This window comes from Beta vulgaris, chromosome 9 (genome assembly GCF_026745355.1).
Source record: "Beta vulgaris subsp. vulgaris cultivar EL10 chromosome 9, EL10.2, whole genome shotgun sequence".
NCBI classification, from domain to species: domain Eukaryota; kingdom Viridiplantae; phylum Streptophyta; class Magnoliopsida; order Caryophyllales; family Amaranthaceae; genus Beta; species Beta vulgaris.
Window position 1 is genome coordinate 6,304,304 of NC_079210.1, and position 18,944 is coordinate 6,323,247.

Below are 18,944 nucleotides of genomic sequence, written 5' to 3' on the forward strand. Positions count from 1 at the left end.
TTACATATATGAAAATATATAAAAATTATGTATTTAAAAAATACAAATTGGAACGAATCAAATAAGATCCAACATGACTAGGTTTTTTCTTATGTATATAAACTAAAAGACAATCAAAGTTACCAAGTAAAGAGTGTCAACAGTCAATATAGCAACATTATTGGAACGGAGGGAGTAGTATGTAACCCAGATTGGAGAAGTCTGACTCTAACCACAATGAGGAATTGTAGCACAAACTATAGAAAACATGTAATTGAGGTTTCACCACCCGAGGGAAAACAGCTTCAACATGCACAAAATTATTGCATGAGAAATTTGACTGCTAAACTACGAGGATGATCAAAACCTGTAACACAAGTAAAATCAATTTAAGAATTGAGTAAAAGTTGCTACATGCCTACATAGCACCATCACTCAATGATGACCAATGAACCCTCTAAAATCACAAGGGTTCAAAGTTGTAGATCAGCTTGTGACCCACATCAGAAGTTCAGAACTACTCTACATCATCCTATGGTGAACCCCTGCCCTACTTTATGATATTCTCTATCCGTATTAAGGTTAAACCAGCTCTTAAACAACATGACCATCATTAGCAGAATGCTTAAAAAGAGCAGTATTCGTTTTCAAGAGTCTTTCTCGCTTGGTTTATGTAAGTCTTGGACCTCGACATCCTTCATCGACTGAAGCAGCTCGTCTGGAATTGCAGCAGGATCCAAATCCCAGCACCCTTCTGGTAAATCACTTGCCTCTTTAAGCAACCAAGACGGCACCTGGTGCGAAAATCTGACCATTTCTCTCCTTGGGATCAACTGAGTTGCACCCTTGGCTGTGCTTCTCTGATACACCGTCTTGAAACCCTCTAGCTTAATGAGGGGGGTAACACAAATCCCAACCTCTTCATTGTAATCATCCAGAACTTCCACCATTTCATATTGGTGCCTCACATCGTACGGAGTTGACCTGTTCCAATCCTTTGACCAGTTCCGGTACACCGCCCATATGTCTCCGCCTCTCGGGTAAATCCGAACGCACCCTCCTCGGCCTGCCTTTTCCCGGCTGAGGATGTGAGAAAACATGTTGACCCCTTCGACAATGTCAGAGCTAGTTGCCCGGAAATGTCCACAAGATTTAGTGAAACCAGAATCTATCCAATTTACTGCTCCAAACTCAGTATCTGTTTTAGAACTCAAGTAGCTAATATGAATTTTAAATGGATTCACTGAGATGATCTGGCGTATCAGACAATAAAGGCGAGGCATGCCATCTTCTTCATCATACAGTGCCCATATCTGCTTAGGTTGGAAGCACTCTTCTGTTCTGTCCTTGTCAAAATCATGGAAGTCAGAGTCAGGAACTGTTAGAGTGACTGGCCCCAATTTCTTGGGCTCCAAATTGGAGATACCAATATTTGTTCTTCTCCGAGATTCTCCTGGTTTACCAGGTTCTCTGTGAAGTTTAAGGCCAGTTTCAGCAGGAGCTGATTTTATCTCTGCCAGCTTCTTTCGGATTTCGGTTCTGGCCTTCTCTATCAACAAGCTTCTGATATCAATCAGGGGTGGCATAGGCCGCCTAACAGAAGATTCATTAGTGGCAGAAAACTTGGGTACAGTGCATCCGTTCTCATTGCGCACTGCTGTTTCTGTAACAACCTTAGCTCCCAACTCATCACCATTTACAGCAGAATTACCTCCAGCCTCAACCTTCCTTCTCTTATACGGTCTTGTAACCTTTGCTGTACCAAATGATTGATTACAGCCAACTGAACCATTGACATTTATACCAACCTCCGCTTTCACCTTTTTCGCAGGTTTACTTGGATAACCATTGCTCTGGTACAATGTATCAGTAGAGGTGGTAAATCCATTAGGGCTGACATACCCAGCAGAGGACCCAGGGGATGTGCTCCACTGAAAGGAAACATTTGAGACATATTCAGAGCCATGACCAGCGTGATACCCAGGGATCCCATTCCCGGAAACAAATACAGTATTAGTAGGGAAAAAAGAGACATTGTTATATCCATGACTATTACTGTGTCCATTATCAGGCACAAATGAAAACTGGGAAACAGGATAAGAACCATTGATTGGAGCGGTTCCCATTTCCACAGCCATAAAAGTAGATCGGCAGTTCTTACATGAGAGCCTCTTATTCACATACTTCCTAAGATATTCATATTGAACTTGACAAGAAGTGCAGACAGTCCAAAATGTAGGCGGAAGAGAAGACTTGGCACAATTGGTCGGATATGCAGCCCCAGCAACCACTGTAGAAGACATGTGACCATTTCTTTTAAGATCATAAGAGGCTCTTTTAGCATTATCTGACAAATGAGTCCACGCCTCTGAGACAAGCCTAAATGCTCCATCTGCTCCAACTGTTCTGTTCTTATCTGGATGTAGCAATACCGCGAGCCTTTTATACTGTCTCTTAACCATAGATTTATCTGCTGATGGTTTTAACCCAAGAATCGAATAAAAATCGATTTCCCCATTAACTTTCCCCTCAGACGCAACATATATGTCGAATGTAGCCACCATCTGAGAAATGCCTTCTAAATCAGGAAACAGCATCTGAGCTTTTAAAGCGAAATTCTTCGCACCAACAAAGTCTTTCTCAACAAATCTCTTCTCAGCATGCTGTTTGGCTATAAGGGCCTCTTCTTGCTTCGATTCCATGTCAATACTCAACAACTCAAATTCAATACTTCAATGATAACTAGGACCACAAACAGTGCCCATACACTGAAAGCGAGAAGTGGTACTGCCCATATCTACATGTCTGCACTTCAGTCAAAACAATGGAAAAAATATAAGACTTCCAAAAAATAATAATAACACCCAATTCGAATTTAGTCATTTTCAAATTATCAGATAATTCACTGGCAAATTTCAATTACAAAAACACTGTTCTACAATTTCTAGAGCACAACAAATCTATAAAGATGTCAAATTATGCAAGACAACCATACCTGCAAACTTTATAATTTATATTTACAGCAAGGTAAGAATATTAAAATTCTGACTCTAATTTGTCAAAATAAATACTTTTCAAATCTAAGTATCAAATTCAGCTGGTATTCAAATAACACAGTTTCCAAAATTTTAGATCTAGAACAAAAAAGAATGAGATAAATCTCCAAGCATAAAACCCAGTTAAGAAAAACTGAAAAATCCCAGCAAAATATCTAGGTAATCCTAATCCCACATGCGCATTAAAATTAAAGTACATAATTTCAAGTCAAGAAAAAAAAAACAAAGTTAACCCAATTACTAGAGCTAAAAATGAAAACAAAAATTCTAGCAAAATCTCAAATTTTCAATTAGGATCGCAACCAATTAAACCAAACATTCATATACCAAAAGCTCAAATTTACACAAACAATAAAGCTTATAAATCACCAAAATATCTGCTTAAATAACAAAATTAGCAAAAAAATTCCAGAAAAAAGTTAAAGAGTTCAACTTACTGAGAGTCCAACTTGGGAAAAAAATTGGACAGAGCATAGATCCTCCAATAGTTCCAATCGATCAACTAATTTCTTCTAAAAACTTCACTAGATTTAAATATGAAATTTTTTCAAATCTATGAAATTTTACAAGAAAAATAAAGCTCAAAACTCATCTTTTTCTTCCCTTTTTTCTCACTTTTTTTTTGGCTCAAAAATTTAAATGAAGACTTGAAAAATTAAAAGAGTTAGAAAATGCAAATGGGTTGTCGGAAAATTTTTGTGGGTAGTAAAATTCCGGCGACCGGAGAAGAGAGAGATTAAAGAGTTTTTAAGAGAGGGGAAAAATAGTTTACCAAAATGAATAAAATTGATACTTTGTGTAATGTATAATCTGGTTAAAAAGTAAGCGCCGTTTATGGTATTGCTATTTAATGGGATGATATTCTAAAATGCACACTAGTGTGTGATGCGCATACACCTATTTTTTATATAAAAATATAATTATAAATTAATATATTTATAAAATATATAATATATATATATATAATTAGTATAATTAATCAACTTTTTTTTGGAGTGAATTTGGTGATGGGTAGTTGTGTCCATCAAAATTTAATGTGATGTCATTATATATTTAATATTTTTTGAATTTATTATTCAACTTAACATGTATGTATTTCAGATTAGTATATTTCAATATTTCAATTTGATATGTTTTACTTTATATGTCAAGTTTGTTGACCAAGAAGGAAAATTACAATAACCATGTCATTAAATTTTTACTCATTGCATTACCTTTATAATATACTAGTAATATATCTAATATTTTCTGACTTTATTATTCAACTTAACATGTTTGTATTTTTTGATTAGTATATTTCAATATTGCAATTTGATGTGTTTTGCTTTATATGTCAAGTTTGTTGACCAAGAAAAAAATTACAATAACTATGCCATTTAATTTTTACTTATTTCATTACCTTTATAATATACTAGTAATTATTTAGATATGGATGTGGTAACTTCTTATTTCAGTATTATAACAAAAATGAATTAGTACCCCCACAATTTACAAAATCTTGTTGGACCTTAAACACAATTAGACTAGACTATTAGGATCCTCACTACTAAATACTATTGTAATAATGCAATGATATTTGAGATTTTGCTATACCTATATAGTCTATGGCACTTCAAAGTTCTAAATTACTACAAACAATTGCAGTAGATGTAAATAATTTCATTGATATAACAAGTTGTCAATAGAAGTAATTCAAACTTTAGTATGTAAGCTCTAGGAAAGTTTTAGCTAGGAAAGTTTTAGATCCGACAAAATGATAAGTTAAAGGAATGATTTATTACATGATGCACAATTGCACATTATAAGCTAGTAAGCAACTATGACATACCAAAGCCATTGACACGAAATGTCAATGGAGTAGCCAACTATTAGGGTTTTTGGCGTATTTAGAGAGTGTATCTTATATATGTCACTTAGTTTAATTGGTTAAGTTGTATGAGAGTAGAATTTTCTTTTAAGGCAAGGAGAATTCTCTTGCAAAAAAGGGGAAAAATTGGGGATCCTTCTTATAAGGGGTGAGAATCAAACTTCTTGTCACATGAGTAGAAGAATGGTCTTACAACCACTAAGCCAACCTTGATTCTCATATAAGAGTAGAATTGAAGTTCGTCTTTAAAAATACTTTTGGTACTCACTTTACACCAAAAAGAGAGAGGGATCGTAGATTATTAAATAACAACTATTAGGACTTACTATAATAGTGATTAATGTATCTTTTACTTCTCTTGGTAAGACAATAGGACTTGTTTTGGAGATGTTTCACATCCATACTAAAGATGGAAGGGCTAAAACTACTTTATCGGGTTTTATTAAACTATTTTTGAGGGATCTTATTGGGCCAATAGATCATCATGATTATTAGTATTGAGTGAAAATCTCTAATCTTCATCCATTGATTTTTTACGTAGTTTGGAATTGTTTGTAAAATTATTTATAGAAAACACACTTAAGCAATGATTTATCTTAAACTCATTTCAAATTGAAATAGCACTCCCTTTTTTTCTAATAATATAATATATTCAACGAACTATCGTTTTTTCATTAATGACCTACTTAAATTTTAACCTCCCCCTTGCCCCACCTAATGTAATAAACACCTTTGTTGTTACCCTTCCCCAACTTTCTCAGATTCCCTATTTCTCCTCGATTTATTGATTTCTCTCAGGCCCTAACCTATTTCTAATTATGTGTGAGAATATTAATCAACTCACAAACACATTATATATCTAAATCACTAAATTATATAGTCTTGTGAGGGTGACACATAAGATATGGAATCATATTTTTAAATCACTTTAGTCGCTCATTTACAAAGAAAGATCATTACACACACATAAATAGTCAAACAGATCCGCTTAGAAATTAACACTTGACGCCTTAAACCACTATTCATCGACTATTTAACTTACTCTCATTAGTTTTATATGCATTTTATTTCTTCGCGAGACTGAAAACCTGATTTAACCCGACCCGATATGGCACAAAATCTCATGGACTCGAGATGGACTCGTACCACAACGGATGCGACCCGACCCGAATGTAACTTGAAGACAAAGTTGACCCGATTATGACCCGACTTGTTATAACCCACTCTGCAACCGATCGTATGATCCTTTTGCCACCTTTACTCAAAATAGTGCATTAAAATATTAAATAACACTATGTATGAAAGTATACATATGCAAGAGAATATAAGATAAGGTGGGTAGATGAATAATGGTTAATATGTAAATGTTGCATCCCTTAGAGAAAGAAGTATGGTTTATAAAAAGGATCTTGCTAACGGACGCCCCGGGGCGCTAGATAAGAAATATGTTGTTTTACTTAATTACTCATATTTATATAAAATAATAGAATAAGGTATAATTTCAATGCAAAGCATTTAATGTTTTTCAAAAGGAAAAGGGAAAACATTTAATTCCAATGCAAAGCACTTAAATGCATTGCATTGGAATTATACATTATTATATTATTTTATATAAATATGAGTAATTAAGTAGAACAATATATTTCTTATCTAGCGCCCCCGGAGCGTCCGTTAGCTTTTGCCTTATAAAAATTAAATACATAACCCAAAATAGTATTATTTGACTAAGTAGTGACACAATCTTACGGCAATCGATGTAATTAATATTTATTTATTACTTAATATTTTTATTTTTAACCTTTTTATATGTAAATAAAAGGACGAAGCATTGAATATAAAATCCTCATACAAAACGATGAACAAAATCCAAAACCTCGATTTGAAATCATGCACAAAAACATAAAGTTAATTGTTTGTAATTTGGATTATTGTCAAGTAAAAAGATAACTAAAGTAACTTTTGGTGAAAAATTTGATGACCAATAGTTTTTTTTGTTTAAATAAGATTTTTAAGAAAGAGGAAAAATAAAAAGATCGTTTTTTTAGTGGAAAATAAAAAGATTGTTGAAGTTTTGGGAAATTAAAAAATAATCAGTGTTAATTGTTTGGGGTAATCTGATTTAGTTTGAATTTTAATGAAACCATTATTATAAAAATGGAATTTTAATCCCCTCAAAAAAAAAAAATGGAATTTTAATACCAGATTTATTATATATCTAAAATTAAAGGAATATTTTTACAACAATTAAATATACAATTAATTTAGATTTTATCACTTATGGAATCAATATTCTAAGGGTAAAAATACTGGTCTTGCTTACATCTATACAAATATATTAAAAGACGTGCGAAAACAAGAAACTGTGCCACGTGGCGCTCTCCCTAGGAGTTTTAGTTCATGTAATCCATGTACAATAAAAAAATTAAGAAATTGCATAATATAGGGTTTGACCCCAAGACCTCAAGTACATATACTAAAGTTTTAACCACTAGGCTAAGTTGTATTTAGTGTTATTCTCATAAAGTATTATATTAATAAACGAAATTTTTTCTTATCCGGAGCATAGCCCGGGCCTAATAACTAGTTTAACTGAAACTGAGCAATGTTAAAGCGGAAAAATAGAATTTTTACTGGAAACTATCATGTGAATATTATATGGGTATACAAATATATCTTGAGTGGTTAATTGAATAATTAAACATGTTAAGATTTGTTTTAAGCCAATAGCAAATCATAGTCTAATCTTATAAAACCATTTTGACACAATGACAATACTGTAATTTCTTGAAAACAAGTATCTAAAGGATTATTTCTTATGATCAATAGTGGTTTATGAATTATTAAAGTAAAATGATATAATAAACATATATTTGGGGTTGTATGACCTTGAACCATCCAAATTAGCCTTTTAATGAACAAGTTTAAAAGTCAATAATCATGAACATGACTGATTCTAATGAAAATTAATTGAGGTAAAATTATATCATGCTCCCCCGTCTCATAATATAGTGATCAAATTCTTTTTTGGGCGTCCCAAAATATTGTGCCTATTTTCTTTTTTATCAATTTATTTGGACTAAATTATCCTTCATTTCTACATAAACTTTCCAAATTGCCACTACATTTCTTTCAAAATATATACCCTATTTATTGTTTTCCACCATTTCTAGAAATATTTATTGCTTTCTGATTTTACTTTAAGGGGAAAAAAATAATTCTAAGTTAAAAGTACCTAAAAAGCACTTCTTTAACTTATCTTTTTGGAAAATCCTACTACTCCTTCCATTTCCCTTAATCCCCTTAAAAATTGAGAAGTGAGCACTATATTATGGGACGGAGGGAGTACTTTTTAATGAGCGCAAATTCTTAAAAAAAAACGGTATCACGTTAGTGTTAACGTGAAACCAACTAATGTTATGCTAACAATGGAATTAATTAAGCGCTTGGACCTAATAGTTATGCTAGTATAACCATCATATTTCTCTCTCAACTTATATTTTCTCTCTACAATGTCAATCTTCATTTTTCTCTCATGTGCCCCTCTCCTCTACCAACTCTCATTTCTTTCTCCTCTACCCCAGTTTCTCTCTGCTATGCCATTTCCATCTTCTCCACCCAAATTCCATTTCTCTCTAAAGCCTACAACTTTTTATTTTTCTTTCTTTTCTTTTTCGAATATTTGAAACTTTCAACAAATGTCTTTTTTTTCTTGTCTTCTCTAATCTTAATGATGAGAATTTGACGATGCTTAGTTTAGTTTAACCTACTTAAACAACAATATTGTCGCATAAAAGTCAAGTAAGTATATTCTTAATTTCTCCATATGTTGATGTAACACCACGATAATTCTCTCTTTTTAAAAATACATTTACAATATAAAACTTAGAGAATTACCCAATTATTATTGCCTGTATGATAACGTATCGGCTTATTCAGAATTTTGCAGCGGAAAATATATATATAACTAAACTTTAAACTTTATTATAATTAAATAAATAAGTATTTAGAACAACCAATCTAAATGATTCTACTCAAACAACATAATAAAATATGTTCTTATTAATGTAGAAATTAAATATACTAGTTACACATTCTCTCCATTCCAGATTCCCAATGATGCACATCTGCGAACCTGTAATGTCAATGATATACTGAATCTGCTCACCAAAACGGATCATCACACGTTCAATAAGGCAAAGTCATGATCACACACACAGACAAAGCACGTAATCAGCAAAGCTGAGTACTACATACTAAAACATAAGTATTCCTAACATGATACTAAAAAATAATGTGTAGGGATAAATAATAACATAATCATATAATAATCTGCAAATAACTTTAACTGAACTAAACTCTATACATCCTTTTTTTTATACTTAAATGGAATAGTTATTGGAACTAAGTTGACTTATCTACTAATGCCTTCATTAAGAAGACGAAATACGGGCGCCACTTCGTATTACAGAATGACCTGCGATATCGAGGAACTTTTGAAAATAAAAGAGGGATGGTGATCAATCCATCTCCTAGAAAAGCCATGGGCTACCACCATGTACTCCAACCCTTAACGTCCAACTCTAAACGTGCAACAATCTAAAGTCTATAACTACTCTCGTTACACTTTACGTTAATTATCAATTATCACTTGTTATGACATACATACAAGCAACACGGGAATAATAAACAATCAGTCACAACTGAACTTCTTTTATCTTAGGATTTAATAAGTGATCACGACTTACAATCCAAGACTTACTTTTCTTTTTAATCTGAACTTTCTAATTTGTTGAACCTAGCCAACAATAATCTTACCTTTAAAAAGGCATAACTTATCAACTTACCAAATAAGGCCTACGGTCCTCATAAGATAGTGAAAATAAAACTTGTCAGGGAATACATGAATAACATGATTCAATCTCTATAACATATATTAATTCCTCATGCAAATTAATAAATTAAATTTCTTCTTCATGCTTGCATCAAATATTTCATACAAACATACAATCTAGTACTCATAATAATCTCAAATCACATGCTTGCACACATGCATAAAATATGTAACAATCAAATACTAGAAATCATATATGAACATAATAAGTTCCTATACATGATACTAAAATCTTTTCTACTTAAATCATGATACTAATCACGTAGCACACAGGTATGTACGTACCTTGTGTAAACTAGTCGGCATGCCACTTTTAACTTCTTAATAGTCTCCTACAGAATATTCTCCGCCTAGAAATCAATATAACCAAAATCAATACTCTTAAATAAAAAATACAAAATCCCCTCTAAATATATTCAAAAGTTAATTTTAATATCAAAACTTCAATTACTTTTAATTCCTAGTATAGTACTACCATACTAGTAAATAAAAATTCCTAAAACTCCATAAATAAAATCCTCTGATATTCCAGCAACTTTAAAAATCATAAAACCTTCTTTAAACATATATATATAAACATGTTTAAAATCATAATCTAAATCAATCTCATAGTATCTAACATGCTACTATGATTTTCTAGTAATTAAAACCCTAAAAATCCATGCTTTAATGATTAAACTACAATCTAACCATAATAACAAATCTGAATTTTTATTCTTATAACATAATATATATATGAATTAGGATTGTTTATCAAAATAGTAAATTAAAACCAATAATCATGATTAACATTAAAAGAAAGCATAAAAACATAGTCTTTAATGGAATCTTGACGAAAAAGAAAAGAAAACAACCAACAAGAGGAAGAACAAGGGACACGCCGGAGATAAGGAAGCACTGCAGTAGCAGGCGGCGGTATTCCTTGGCGATTTTATAGATTTTGTGACGTTTCTTGTTGAAGAAGAAACGTTACTTGAACAAGAAGAAAAGGTTTGAGAGAAAGAACGAAAAAGGAAGATGAGAAAAGGAGAGAGAAAAATCGAGAGAGAGGAGAGAGAATCGTGAGAATTGAAGGTGAGGAGAGAGAAAATAATTCTTGTGTGGGGTAAAATAATTGGGTTTTAGGATATTTATAAAGGGCTTCGTTTTTGGGCTTAGGAAAAAGGAGATAAGGCTTAATGAAAATTGGTGATGAATAGGATAAACAAATTAGAACTTTTATCATCAATATGACTCCTTTTCCTTATTGGATTCCTCAAGTCCATTAGAATTATTTTCCAAAGAAATTAGTATTTAAAACTTTTATCAAAGCATGCTTAATTAAAATATTTTCACCTTTTGTAAATCATTAAAATAAATTTATTTGACTTTTAAAATAGTCAACCTTTTTAAATAGTCAAATCATTTTAAACTAGATTATATTTAAATATAAATATATAAATACTAAAATATATTTATAAAATCCTTTAAAATTATGAGGGATTACAGTTGAACCATAGTTTTTTTTCGATGAAAATGTACGAAGTATTATTACCAAAAAGCATCAAAGCTCCAGCTTACAACAAAGCATTACATCACCATCCAATAACAAATAGAAAGACATAAAAAACAAAACAACCCAACTACACAAACCAGGACAAATAACACCAAAAACAAACTAACGCCATCAAGCGTTACTCAGCAAACCAAAGTTGTTCACTATCACTCCATCTATGGAACATCTTCCCCTTGACATGAATACACACATCAATCTGGATTTGCTCAATAACAAACTCAGGCCTCCACACAACATCCTCCCATAAAGCATTGTTCCTGGCCTTTTAGATTTGATAAGCAGTAGCCGCAAGACAAGCATATGCCACTTTTTGTTGGGTTTTGCTTCGAAACTCACTACCCCATTTCTTCCAGTGCACATAAATATTCTCTCGAGCACCCATTTTACTGTGTAGCCCGTTCATAATTCCTTGACACACATTCCTACTAAAAGGGCATTGAAAGAACATGTATGAGCAAGAATCAACACCTAATTGACACAGAAGGCAAGCTACATCATGAAAAATACCAGATTGGTACAATTTCTCCCTGTGTCCTGAGTTTCCCCAGCATAATCAACCAGGCAATAAAGGAGTAATTGGGAATGTTAATAGAGTTCCAAACCCAATGCTGCCATCCTACATTAACATGCTCACCTCTAAGCCAATTGTACCCCTGCTTCATAGTATAATCCTTGCTGCCATCAATCCAAGAGTTGTTATTATAAGCTACTTTGAATCTGTCCCTCATTCTACAAATGACCTTCTAAGACCAGCTAGCAGAATTAGGCGCTATATAGCTCCACCTGTCATCGTCCTTGATGTCAATGCTATGAACCCACCTAATCCACAAGATGTTTGCTTTTTTTAGCTATCTGCCAGGTGTACTTCCCAATTGCAGCCATGTTCCATAACAAACAGTCCTTGATTCCAAACCCACCACTCCTTTTAGGCTTGAAAACCCAATCATAAGCTAATAAGGGAGTTTTAGTCAAGTGAGCCTTGCCATCCCACAAAAAAGCTCTGTAGGTTTGCACAATCTTTTGTAACACACCTTTAGGAAGTAAAAATACTTGGGCCCAATAGGTATGAAGGCTAAGTAAAACAGAATTCACTAGGACATTCCTTGCAGGAAAGGTGTCTAGATGTCGAATAAAGGATTCTATTTAGAATCTTATCAACTAGAACATCACAATCAGCAATTGAGACTCTTTTGGATGTAATGGGCACTCCCAAATATCGAAAACGAAGGTGCCCTTCTTGAATTAGTCACCTGTAATATCCTTGTTTGCAATTCATCCAAAACATTGCCAAAGTAGAGAGCAAACTTGTTAATATTAGCACTGAACACAGAAGCTTGAGAGAAAGCTTTCAAAGCTCTAGTCATGAACACAACTAACTTCACTTCCCCTTTGCAGAACATCATTAAGTCATCAACAAAAATTAAGTGTGTAATCTTAAGAGAGGAGCATCTATAATGATAAGCAAACCCATGCTTAATGCTCATCTTCTTAAGAATTCTAGTAAAATATTCCATTACTAGAACAATAGTAGGGGGAGGGGAGAGGATCCCCCTGTCTAAGTCCTTTCTTACCTTTGAAAAACCCACAAATCCCTCCATTTATGCTTATGGAAAAAGCAGGGCGAATGACAGAGGTCATAATCCAACCTCTGAATTGATCAGGAAAATGCAATTTCTTTAACAGCCCACCTAAGAAACCCCAACTGACAGATCGTATGCTTTCTCGAGATCAATTTTCATAGTGCACCTATGAGGTTCACTCTTCCTTTTGTACTGATTCAAAATATGTTGACAAATCAAGATGTCATGCATGAGAATCCTATTTTCAACAAACGCACTTTGAACCTGGTCAACAAGGCAAGATAACATCACCTTCAACCTATTGAAAAGCATTTTGGAGATAACTTTGTAAAGCACATTGCAGTATGCTATAGGTCTGAATTGGCTAACATCTTCAGGTTGTTCCACTTTTGGATTTAAACAAAGGGTTATGACATTAATTTGTTTCAAAACCTTCATGTCTAAAAGAAATCCAAAACACCTGTCACAATGTCATTACCCACACAAGACCAACCTTTCCTGAAAAAACCACTTGGATATCCATCAAGACCAACCACTTTTTCTTCATCAATGTCAAACGAGGCAACTTTAACATCTGCACCAGTAAAAGAAGCACACAAATCTCGCTGTTGACTAACATTCACCACCTTTCCTTCATTGATAATAACATTGCTTACGTGATTATCTGCAACATTATCAGTACCTAATAAATCTTTATAATACCTCAAGAAAGCAGATTCAACATCACTAGGATTCTCTTGCCAAACCCTAGCAGTATCCTTGACTCGATAGACATGATTCTACTGTCTCCTTTTTCTCAAGCATGCATGAAAATAGGCAGAGTTCTCAATCCTCACCTTTTATCAGACATTCTTGACTTTCTGCTTTAGGATACTGTATCTAGCAGCTGTCAATCTACTTTTCTACTGCTTAGCGAACTCCTCCTGATTATGTAACTCCTCATTTGAAGGTTGTTGATAAATTGCCTTCTGCAGATCAGTAAGCCTTGTGAGTGCAACCTGGGCTTCCTTCTCAACATTGGCAAATCTCTCTCTGTGTAAAGCTTTCAGAGAATGTTTTAATTGTTTCAGCTTTGTGACAACTTGGAACATTGCAAGACCATGTACACTCCCTTACCAACAATCAACAACTCTACTCATAAAGTCTTCAGAATTAGCCCACATACTTAAACTACTTAGCTTTTTACACCATATTAACATCAAGCTTAATGATAATAAAATAATGATATGAGATTCTCTTAGTTAAAAGCACTGCATACTCTGAAAGTATTGAACCAATTGTCATTAGCCAAAACACGATCATCTTCGAGAATACCCTACTTTCATCCTCTTGTTTATTCGACCAAGTGAAAAAGGCCCAATAGAAGGGTGATCATGAATCAAACACCCCCTCACACAATCCTTGAAATGGCCTACCTCATCTAGTGTAACTAGAGACCCAATGCTTCCCCTTAGGTTCAAAACAGTATTGAAATCTCCAAGCACCAGCCAAGTCCCACTGACTTTCCTACTGATCTGAACAAGAGACCTTCATAACTCTTCCCTATCACTAGAGTCATTGAACCGATAAACTACTGTAACTTTAAACTGCTTCCCAGTTGCCTAGTGCACAACCTCACAATGGATAAACTGAGCGCCGTAATCACACACATTCACTATAAATATACTAGGTCTCCATATTAGCCAGATTCCTACCACCAACATGAAACTAGAAGTTAGTGATGATAGACCAACCATCACACACATTAGGGAATCTTTATGAAAGTTAACAACCTTCACCCTAGTTTCAAGAAGCCCAAATAGCCCATGTTATAGTGAGACAGAACCCACTTCACATCATTATGTTTTTGAAGGATATTTAGGCCTCAAATATTCCAACTTCCTACACTATCCATTAGGAGGCTGCAGCACCCCCTCTCCCTACATCTTGTTAACATCTACTGATTGATCAAAATCTGCAGGACCATCGCCAATGACAAGATGTTCCCTTTCCTGGCCAATTTCAGTGTTACCGGTTTCAATGTTTCTCATTACTTGTTCAGGCTCAGTAGTCACTTCTGTACTCTCAGTAACATGCCTTATTTCCCCAATGGAGCCTTCTACAACAACCCACCAACACCTTCTCCCATATTCTGATAATTGTTGTCAACAGCATTAATCTTATTGACAACAACATCTTGTGGTATCTTAGCTTTCACCACTCATATTTCTTATGTCTACATTGCTCTCCTATATGTCCAATACCCTTGCAATCCTCACATATGATTGGTCTGCAGCCATAAAAAACCTTATGTGTCACTCTCAACCAATTCTTATTAGTAAACATCACCTCATCAGGGAACGTTTGACCAATGTTCACTTCAATGAGCACACAATCATACTCTAGAAGATCTTTTTGAGTAGTGGCTATGTCAGATTTAATAGGTTTCCCTATCAAACTGGCTATTTTGTTTAGAGACACCTGACCCCAATATTTGAGAGGGAGACCAGGGAATCTAATTCACGTTGGAACGACTTCTATTGTCTCCTTCATTAAATCCAATTCAACATACCATTCCTTCACAATTACTAGCTTTTTGTCATAGAGTATTGGCACAGCTCTATAGCCACTTTCTTTCCCTCCAAATTATGAAATCTCACCACAAACACTCCATTAAATCTCATAGCAATTGTCAATACCATATTTCCCCCCAAATTCTCCTAATAAAGCAATTCACAATTCGAAAAGACAATTTCATTCCCAAAACAAAACACACAATCGCTGGCTCCCAAAAGATTATTTCATCTTTCACATCATCCTAAGTAATAACCACATCAGTTACACTAGCAGAATTAATATTGACAGGAATATTAACATTGAGACTAATTCCTTCTTCCCTAAGTCTCTCAAATAGATTTTGGCGCTAAGAATTATTACATGCGTTACTTGCAAGTTGTTGCATAGGATGTGGAGACGGATTCACCACATTCCCAGGATACTGCCTTATGGGAGTTCTAATCGACGCTATCCGGTTCGCCATTTGACTTCTCACAGCCTCAAAATTTGCCCGATCAAGTTCAGATGCATTAACATCCATCGATGCTACAGAATCATCGTCCTTTTCCTCCTCTGATGTCCAGCTCAGAACCGAACTATCTGGAATTTTGTTCACATTCTTAGTCTTCTTCACCTTATTGGATTGAGGTTTCTTCACCACCCACCGGTTGTTTTCCTTTTTGTCCACCGTAGCCTTTCTTCGGACCTTTTACCATGGCTCCAATAAGTTTCTGAGTTTCAAAATCTAGAAAAACTAAAGAAAAAACGTGACAAATAGTGAATTCTAAAGACAGACTAGAGGTGAACCCTAGTTTTGATGATGGCAAAGTAACAAAGATACAAACTAAGTAATGAACTAACAAATTGTTAAGTGAATGGATTTTTGCAAGGTATTATTGACAAGAGCAAAGAAATTACTAAGTCAGAAGAAGAAATCAAGTTTGGATTTTGAAAACTTAGTGAAAATGCTCAAGGAACAAATACTCGAATGCGTTGGAACAAGAGGACCAAAGTAATGCTTGTTGCTTCTAGTTCCAATGTAAAGGAACGAGTAAGAATTGGTAAGAAATTGTGGCAATTTAAAAAGAGAATGAGTGTATGTTCCTTTGAGAGGAACATACAAACTAGCACTTTCATGTTAAGTTAAAGGAACTAACAGTTAAAAGGAACTATACATAGGTTGAAGCTGTACAACGTTTAATATATGACGCTTGACTGTTTTATGCCTAGATTCTAGGAAACAATTTTAATTTAGTAAAAATTCGATTTTAAGAAAAATCTTTTTTAGAAAAAGATTTTATTTTTATTAAATAATTAGAATCCTTTTTCGGTTTCAACGAAAATATTTTTAAAGATACTATTTTATAAAAGGATTTAAATTTAGTTTTCTTGATTAATAATATTTGTTAATTAAATCATATTTTGGTTACTATTTAAGTGGTTGCTAAAATAAAGGAAATAGTATTAATCCTAACACACGTTTATGTTAGATCATAGAGATCATGAGTATTAAAAAGGAACGTTTTTCTCTAATTGAGGAACATCATGGGAAAATGTTTTTACCACTAACACATGTTTTAGTCCAACATTCTAAGTTATAACTGCTATAAATACTTGTGTCTAATTAAGTTCCAATTTGTGTCTGACCAAGTGATTTAATGAGTTAAAGTAAGCAAAGTGTAAGTGCCTTCATTCTCTTATAAAAGGCACTTGTTCTTTGCCTTCTTACTCTAATTCCACTAAGTTTATCAATCATTATATTTTGGTTTGGGGTAAGGGGATTTTGAGTGAAGTCCTTTAAGAGATAAAGTTTTGAGTAAAGCGAGAAAACTTCAAGTGAAGTTGAGAGGAACAACTATTAATGGAACAGTTGTTCAGGAACTCAAGATGTGGCCCGTGAGTAGAATTAGGTTGTAACAAAGTTGTTTGGCCTAATAGTGAAAGTGTTATGCTTAAAATCCCTAGTGGTCGAGGTTGCTTCTTCTTGTTGGGCCCAAGAAGATTTTCCTCGTAAAAGTCCCTTGTGTTCCTTTAGCTTGTTTCTTTGTTTAAGTTTTATAATTTTGCAAAAAGTTACGTTTATTTTCTACAAATACAATTCACCCCCCATCTTGTATTATTCCTAGTGAAATAACACTATAAAAAAAGTATTTTTAGTTCTCAAAGCTTATTGTTTCCCTCTATCAATGGGTCTAAACTGTAATGTATATCTCTTATTATATGAGTTATGGTTTTTAGGTAGATAGTTACAATTTTTGTCGTAATATATGTTTTGAGTAAGTAGTTATTGTTTTCTGGTAATTAGCTACCGTTTTCAGGTAAATAGTTATGGTTGTGTCGTTATGGGTATATAGTTATATTTGTAAGAAAAATAGTTATGGCTTTTAGTTATTAGTAATTGTTTACACGTTATTAGTTATATTTTTCATGTTATTAGTTATAGTTTTTGGTACTAGGCTAATAGTTATATATCTAAAGTCTAAGGTTAATAGTTATAGTTTTCGTTATTAGTAATAGTTCACACTTATTAGTTATAGTTTTTATTTTTGGAAAATTTGTCAAGAATAAGTCAACCTTTGCGTTGACCGCTTTTGACAAGTCAACCTTCATTTATTCCAGTAGCAAGTAAAGCTTGTACATGAATTAGCTTTTAACGAGTTTTTTTACTTATGACCTGAATAACCCCTACAATTTTGTTCAGTTTTAAGTTTCTCACGGAACTTTTATAAAATTCAAGCAGTGCAAATATGTTCTAGAGAACAATTTAATGAGTTCTAGAATACACACCTGTTAAAACTGAACAAAATTGTAGGGGTTGTTCAGGTCATAAGTAAAAAAACTTGTTAAAAGCTAATTCATGTACAAGCTTTACTTGCTACTGGAATAAATGAAGGTTGACTTGTTAAAAGCGGTCAACGCAAAGGTTGACTTATTCTTGACAATTTTTCCTTTATTTTATTAGTTATAGTTTTCGAGATAAAATATGGTCTTGGGTGGGTATAAAATAGTTATAGCTTGCTTGTTATTTGTCATGGTTTTGGGTTAATAGTTATTGTTTTGGATTGTTAGTTATAGGTTTAGATAAAAAAGTTGTTGTGTTTGGGCTATGATTATGATGGTTTGGTTGATGTTATGGATTATTGGCTAATAGTTATGCATTTTAGTTTATTAGTTAAGATATTTTCATCAAATAGTTATTGCACAATTTTTGCAATTTGTTAACATTATATATTTTAGTTAAATTGCACTATTAGACCATAATTAAATGTGTCTGAATCATCAACACTCTCACATTAGTCTTAATATGAGACAGTTTCTTCAAAGATTTTACTGGTTTTTTCTCAGGGAAAGTCTCTTACTAATTATTTGTTATGTTCATAGTAAGAAACTCTAACATGAACATGCATATCTATACTAATATATATTAAAAGGTAAGAATTGAACATGCGACCATTGAGTTGTAAAGTAGAAGTTTTACCAT

General features: G+C 33.4%; 1 protein-coding gene across 2 annotated transcripts; it reads right to left on the reverse strand.

Annotated features, from left to right (window-relative positions):
• Nucleotides 1-349: 349 nt before the first annotated feature.
• LOC104902988 (hypothetical protein) lies at nucleotides 350-3,852 on the reverse strand. Of its 2 annotated transcripts, none has more exons than XM_010690952.4 (2): nucleotides 3,473-3,852; nucleotides 350-2,784 (listed from the first exon to the last, which is right to left on the reverse strand). In XM_010690952.4, the coding sequence occupies exon 2, from the start codon at nucleotides 2,679-2,681 to the stop codon at nucleotides 627-629; it is 2,055 nt and encodes a 684-aa protein (XP_010689254.1). In that variant the 5' UTR covers nucleotides 2,682-2,784; nucleotides 3,473-3,852; the 3' UTR covers nucleotides 350-626. The 2 variants fall into 2 exon arrangements, with proteins under 2 accessions (XP_010689254.1, XP_010689253.1); XM_010690951.4 differs by having other exon boundaries at nucleotides 350-2,789.
• Nucleotides 3,853-18,944: the final 15,092 nt, after the last annotated feature.